General features: G+C 49.0%; 1 protein-coding gene across 1 annotated transcript in view; it reads right to left on the bottom strand.

The window, feature by feature from the left end:
- KPNA7 (karyopherin subunit alpha 7) overlaps window positions 1-6,298 on the bottom strand; it is a 40,419-nt gene extending 34,121 nt beyond the window's left edge. The window contains exons 1-2 of the mRNA XM_007448861.1: window positions 6,193-6,298; window positions 253-341 (exon numbers count right to left, since the gene is read on the bottom strand). Of these exons, the coding sequence (XP_007448923.1) occupies window positions 253-341; window positions 6,193-6,277 (174 nt within the window). The 5' untranslated portion in view covers window positions 6,278-6,298. The remainder of the gene's footprint in view (window positions 1-252; window positions 342-6,192) is intronic.
- Between the last annotated feature and the right edge of the window lie 1,290 nt (window positions 6,299-7,588).

The following is a 7,588-nucleotide window of genomic DNA, read 5'->3' as shown; positions in this document are numbered from 1 at the left end:
GTACACGGGCCTCTCACTGCAGAGCACAGGCTCCGGATGCACAGGCTCAGCAGCCATGGCTCACAGGCCCAGCCGCTCCACGACATGTGGGATCTTCCCGGACCGGGGCACGAACCCGCGTCCCCTGCATCGGCAGGCGGACTCTCAACCACTGCGCCACCAGGGAAGCCCTCCACTATTTTTAATGCATTTCAACCATGTGCTTTTTACTGTGCCCATCCTTGATAGAGTAAGGTATTGCTTCATACTCACAGATGCATCTTTGCCACGATACTTAAATTTTCTCAGCCTCTCTTCCGGAGCTTCTAAAGTCGGCATATTGACTAGAAGAAGTAAAGCACCTGTAGGTAGGACAGTTCCAAAGAGATTTTCAGTGCCCAGTATGTGGTTACTATGTTAAAGCCATCCGGGCTGTAAGCCCTTAAAGGACCCACAGTGGAACAGAGAGAAGCATCCACAGGCATCACATGCCAGTTCAATAGGCAATGAGCATCATGGGAACTCAGAGGGGACCAGCCCTGGGCTACAGGAGTAAGGGATATCTTTTTAGGGGCAGTTTGGCTTGAACTGGGCTTTTGATGGCTAGGGTAGGCTGGAAGGAAAGCACAGAACCCTTCCATGTGGCTGGATCCAAGGAGTTCTGTACAGAGCATATGTACAGGATGCTGAGGAGCCCAACCAGGCTATGACAGGAAGATGGTCCTCTTCTCCTACATCCGATCCACCAGCACATTAGTACAGGACTCTCTCAAGCATGTCCCACTCCTAATTTTTTAGAGGACTTCCTCCACCCTGGTCCAGCCCACCATCATCTTTCACCCACACTATGGCAACTGCCTCCAAACTCTACTCCTTGCTTCTACCATTGCCTTATCCCAATCTGTTCTCTACACAAAGCCATGTGATCTTTTAAAAAGAAACTGACCATGTAATGTCCCCCACTTTTTTCCCACCCTCTACTGGCTTGTTGATCTTAGAAGAAAACTCAAGTTCACCATGATGCCCACCCTACGTGAGCTGGCCTCAGCCCACTTTTACCCAACGATTCTTTCCTATCTAAGAAGCTAAGTATCTTCCCAATCTGTCTGTTTCATTTTCTCCATAGCTTTTACCACAACTCAATATTTTCTTGTTTGTGCATCTTCCCCTCCATACTCCCGAGGACAATGGGACCATGCGTGTCTTAGTTATGATTCCTCAGCCCCTTCACAATGCATAGCGTGTAGTAAGTAGGTACTCAGATATTTGTTAGAAGAGGGTGGTGAGCGATAAGCTCACAAAGGGAGTTAGCCCTCCATTAGAGGAGGTTATTCAGATCAGGGCAAGTTTGGACTTCCTACAGGGCAGCAGGGAATAATCTTTCGTACAAGCATGCAATGAATATTCGTCTGTTTCTAAGTATACAGGATGGGCCAGACTACATTATACCAAAGAGAAAACTGGATAAAGATGACCAACAGACTTTCTTCTTGAGAGTAGAGCAGCTGGGAATAATTTTGGTAGGAAAGACTAATTTAGACATATCAATTTGGATGAGACAGTGTAGACAACTTGGAGAATTCTGTGAGTAGAGAGCCAAGGAGAGAGAAGAGGAATTCTATCTGAGAACAGAACAAGAATTGAGTCTTGGTGACCTGCGTATTAGGGTCCAAGAAAACAAAGAGCCAGCAAGGGACCGGGGAAAGGAGGGAATTTGAGACAGAACAACAGAAGCACAGCCTCAGAGGCACTACTGGTTAACAGCGGCTACCATGCCAGGGACAAATCCATAAAAAGAAGTACCACCAGCCCCAGACAGATAGGAGAGAAAGTCAGCTGAGCCTCAGAGCTGAGGCTTCACTGCCGTGACTTTGCTTGTTCTAAGGCATTAGTGTCTTTAGGAGCTTGGGCAAGAATAGCTGACAATGTGTGCAAATCTGAGAGTGGGAAATGCAAATTACTTCCCAGAATTGACCAGTTGCTCCCTCCCCCCAGCACATCTCATCTGGAGAGGTGGAGAGTGACACAATGGGTCACAGGAACATTTGCGAAGCTCTAAACATTCCGTTAACAAAGTCACACTGGTCACCTCCACCACCCCAACCCCCAGAGAGTTGGTGACATCCATAGCCCTTCCATTGCTGTGTATTTACCAGGAGACGCACCACGTATAAGTTGGCTTGAGACAATCTCAGGCTTTAGATGAATTCGGTTAAAAGTTCAAGCTGGAGGTAGACTGACCTCCAACAATACACCAGAAGCCAGCACATCAGGAAGAGGAAAGAATGATGCTGCAGGACAATCTCAGCGCTGGAGGCTCAGGCCAGAGAGTAACCATGTCCCATCCCTTCACCTACTTTAAAGTCATTTCCAATCCTGCCCCATCAGGAAAGAAAGAGTTGCTTTTTATGACCCAGTGACCCACAGGTAAATCATTGCTATTCATCAAGACACCCTTGAAAACACCATCTCAAAGAGTTTTTCAGTTGCTGTAATAGCCAAGGTCAAAAGGATGATCAGTTGCAACCCGAGATTTGGGTTTAAATAAGGAGCTATATGCTACATCCCCGAGAGGTAAGACATATGGCAATATAAATTAGGAGCAGGATAGTATTATGGGCCTATTTCAGATAGCAATGGCCAAAATGTGTTTATTACATACCAGGAATATTGGACACTTAGGATTAAATTAAGCAACATTATGAGGTATCACCCCACACCAGTCAGAATGGCCATCATCAAAAGTCTACAAACAATAAATGCTAGAGAGGGTGTGGAGAAAAGGGAACCCTACTGTGCTGTTGGTGGGAATGTAAATTGATACAGCCACTATGGAGAACAGTATGGAGGTTCCTTAAAGAACTAAAAATAGAACTACCATATGAACCAGCAATCCCACTCCTGAGCATATATCTAGACAAAACTAATTCAAAAGCTACATACACCCCAGAGTTCATTGCAACACTATTTATGATAGCCAAGACATGGAAGCAACCTAAATGTCCATCGACAGAGGAATGGATAAAGAAGATGTGGTATATATATACAACGGAATATTACTCAGTCATTTAAAAAACATGAAATAATACCATTTGCAGCAACATGGATGGACCTAGAAATTCACTTCATACTAAGTGAAGTCAGGCAGAGAAAGACAAATATCATACGATATCACTCGTATGTGGAATCTAATTTTAAAAAAATGATACAGGTCTTCCCTGGTGGCACAGTGGTTGAGAGTCCACCTGCCAATGCAGGGGACACGGGTTCATGCCCCGGTCTGGGAAGATCCCACATGCCACGGAGCGGCTGGGCCCGTGAGCCATGGCCGCTGAGCCTGCGCGTCCGGAGCCTGTGCTCCACCAACGGGAGAGGCCACAACAGTGAGAGGCCCGCGTACCACAAAAAAAAAAAAAAAAAAAGATACAAATGAACTTATTTACAAAACAGAAACAGACTTACAGATATCAAAGACAAACTTATGGTTACCAAAGGAGAAACATGGAGGGGAGGGATAAATCAGGAGCTTGGGATTAACACATACACACATTACTATATATAAGATAGATAACCAACAGGGACCTACTGTATAGCACAGGGAACTCTACTCAATATTCTGTGATAAACGATATGAGAAAAGAATCTGAAAAAGAATGAATATATGTATATGTATAACTGAATCACTTTGCCGTACACCTGAAACTAACACAACACTGTAAATCAATTACACTCCGATAAAATTTTTAAAAATAAATTAATAAAAAACTCAAAAAACATGAAGCAACATTAACAGTAAGGGAGAGAGAGCCCAGTTTTGCAAGTGAGGAAACCATTGCAGATGCCATTTGCCAAAGTCCCCACAGCTGTTAAGCCTCGGAGCCAGGAATCAGCCTATGTCTGGCTCCTGCGTCATGCTTTGGATCACTAAACTTTGCAGCCATAATCTGTAACAAGGTCAGATTAGGAAACACCAAGTCTCCACCGTGGGTGGCACTTAACACATGGGTGAGATGTTGGAAAACAGGAAAGCTCACCGTTTTAGGCAATGGAAACAACAGAGGCTACTTTGGAAACACTCTGTTGCCACCTCATTGCTGCGTCTCACTCACTGTTAGGCGTCTGACCAACTCAGCTCATGAGACTGTCTGAATGTGCACAGAGGCTGGTTTGGTACACGGGGATGAAATGCTTTTGCTCCTTGAGAGACCCAAGGCAGGGCCTAGTTCTAGGACTGTTGCCATGGGAACCATGCATGCTTCTGCCACATCTCAGATGGTATGGCCATAAGGAACCTGGGAAGTGGATCCAGGGGTTCAGATGGCTGCCACTTTCCTTCAAATATGAATGGGAATTCCATGGAGGTCCAGTGGTTAGAACTCGGTGCTTTCACTGCCGTGGGCCTGGGGTTCAATCACCGGTCGGGGAACGAGGATCCCACAAGCTGCGCGGTGCAGCCAAAAACCAAAAACCAAAAACCGAAAATCAAGTGGAAGGCCTTTATCAGGTGGCATAAACAGGAAAGCCTGACTTCAGATCAGAGTCCTCCCTTCTCCCTGAAAGCAGTTTGAAAGTCACAGATTTGGCCACACCACTTTATTTGGGGACATCCTGCAAAGCTAGCTGCAAAGCAGATCCTTCTGGCTTTCACAGGCTTCTCTACTCACAGCTCAAACGTGATTCCTTCCCCTCACATGGCTATTTCTAGCACCAGGGGAGCTGGCTACCCTGTCATACTTTACCAGTAGTATAATGAGAACGCTAATTTGGAGGCTTTGAGTTATGCAACAAAATCAAAGTCAGTACCTTTCTTCATTGATTCTCTAAATTTGAGATCCAGAGAAAGCCAGACTAGTTACGTAGGCAAACACCATCAACGTAGGGGCTGACACCACCCCCGCAGCCTCAGGACAGCTCTGCTGCTCCCCACACTATGAGACCCCCTGCCCTGGGTGTCCCAGCCCACCCAAGGGACCCTCCCTGGCCACGCCTTAGTAATGGCACGGGGTCACTTTCTCTGGTGGGAGCATTACAGGCCATTTGGTTTTTTCTGTCCTTCCCTAGGTCTAGCCAAACTTTCACTGTGAGCATCTTTCATGAACCCAAACCGGGTTTAAATTAAGATATGTCTCATCACCCCAGAGCTGGCTTCTATAAAGCAGGATTTTTCTGATTTTAATACATGCTCACGGCTTAAGAAAATGAAATACTTCAGAAGCGTACTGAGCATTAACTCCCCATAACCCTCCTCCTCCTCCAAGTTAACCTCTGAAAACGCACACCACCCTCTACACGCCCCAGCCGCTCTGCACGTGCCCCGAGGTGCTGATTGCAGGAGGGGAGCTGATCACAGACAGGGTTTGGCAGCATGCTTCTCCACTTCGCCTGTACCGGGGACATCTTTCGATGTGTGTTCAGATCTACATCACTAACAGCCCCTTGTTCAAACAAAGTGGGATTTGTTTTAAGCTAAAACCACGCATTGGGTTGGAGTGAGTGAGGCTTATTCGGAAGGACTGAGCCGACCTCAGCTCCAAGGTCAGCAAGCAGACACCGCTGGGGCTGGAGTGGGCCCCTGGGGAAGGGGGGTGGTCTCCACTTCCAGGGCCCCCGCCCCCTCCATCGGCATTCTTCCGCTCCCTGCACGGTTTTGCCAAATAGACGTGTCCTGACAGCACCTTGGAGGCAGGGAGACACACAGCCATGCCTCCCTCCCCGGCCCATGCTGGCCAAGATGAGAGGCACGTGTCAAAGCAAGATGGAAGCAAGCAACCAGGCCTTCTTCCCGTGATCCACCTCCAAGGCTTGGAAAGGATTTGTTCCCCAGGTGAGAACATCCCGAGGGATATTTCAGGGAGTAGGACACCAGCAAAGACGCAGGGCACACAGATCTACAGGCTGCCGGCTGCCGTGCGGGTGACGCAGCCCCAGGCCCCCTGCCATCCCCCCAACCCCGCCTGGGCTCTGGAGGGTGAAGGGTCCCCACCAACTACCACCCCCTCCTCACCCATCCTGAAAACAAGCCAAGCGCCCCTTAGCACAGCTTCTGTAGACCAAGACTGAAGTTCAACAGGGAAAGGCCCAACCTGGGCCTCCTGGGAGCCACTGCTCCAGGCAGGCCACCAGCTTTGGGGGAGGACATGACCGCAGCAACCTCTCTGGGGCCCCCAAACAGCTTCTAAGGTCCCCGGCTCCCTCCACCCACCTATCACTCACCTGGCAGGGAGCCGCAGTCTCCAGCCCCCTGGTTGGCCTTAAATGCCCTCAGCAGGTGGCATGTCTTTGGGGGTATTTGGCCCATCCCCACGGGGCTGGTTTCTGACCAATGTCAACTGTTCTTAGAATCACGTGGGGAGCTCTGCCCACCCTGCCGCCAGGGCCCCACCCCAGAGACTGATTGAGCTGGCCTGTGGGGTGCGGAGGGAGGTCTAGGTCTCCAGGTGACTCTCATGCACCGACAAGGTACAGATGGGAGCCTCAGAGGCACCGCGGACCTTCAGGCTCTGCAGCTGCAGCCTTGGAGACCCTCAGATGGATGATCAAGAGGCCAGGGGCGGCGGCCTCTACCTCCAGGGAAGGGTTTGTATTCTGGGTGTTTTAAGGCTTCCGGGATTCAGCTAGATTGAGTGACCTCTTCCTAAAATTGAAGGATTAGGCTTAAAGCTGCTGTCGAACAGTTAACAAATGTTTCTTCCCAAGGCAGGCAAAAGATTGGGTGATGGCAAGAATGGGTCTGCCTCGTATCGAAATGGAAATAGGAACAAAATTTCATGTATTTCTTCAACAAATATTTATTGTCCCCACTGTGTTTCAGGCCCTGGCGTGCAACAGTGAACAAGATGACCTGGTTCCCACCCTCCCATCAGGAGCAGAGATGGGCCTAGGGTGGGAACAGGAGAGTAATTGTGACAACACAGGGCAGGGAAGGTCAGGGAGGGCTTCCTGGAAGAGGTGGTGCTAGAGCCACGTCTGTAGGAAAAGGAGTCAGCAGGTGAAAAATTGTGAGAAAAATGCTCCAGGCAGAGGGAACAGCATAGGAAAAGGCACCGAGGCAAGAAAACCCAGCCATGGTTCACTTGGGAACAGAGGCTGTTCAGGATTGTTAGAGGGACGATGGGGTCAGGTGCCAGGTCAAAGATGGCCTGGTATACAGGGGAGGGGCAGAGGGAGCCATCCACTCTGGTCCAGGCAGTAGGGAGTTGCACTGTCTGTAGGGGATTTTTTTTTATTATTAATTTTTTAAAAATAAATTTATTTCATTTATTTATTTTTGGCTGTTGGGTCTTTGTTGCTGTGCACGGGCTTTCCCTAGTTGTAGCGAGCGGGGGCTACTCTTTGTTGCAGGGCGCAGGCTTCTCATTGTGGTGGCTTCTCTTGTTGCGGAGCACGGGCTCTAGGTACACGGGCTTCAGTAGTTGTGGATTGTGGGCTCAGTAGTTGTGGCTCGTGGGCTCAGTAGTTATGGCTCGTGGGCTCTAGAGCACAGGCTCAGTAGCTGTGGCACACAGGCTCAGCTGTTCTGCAGCACATGGGATCTTCCTGGACCAGGGCTCAAACCCGTGTCCCCTACATTGGCAGGCAGATTCTTAACCACTGAGCCACCAGGGAGGCC

This window comes from Lipotes vexillifer, unplaced genomic scaffold (assembly GCF_000442215.2).
Source record: "Lipotes vexillifer unplaced genomic scaffold, Lipotes_vexillifer_v1.1 scaffold778, whole genome shotgun sequence".
Classification (NCBI taxonomy): Eukaryota; Metazoa; Chordata; class Mammalia; order Artiodactyla; family Lipotidae; genus Lipotes; species Lipotes vexillifer.
This window is presented reverse-complemented; position numbering and strand designations above follow the sequence as displayed.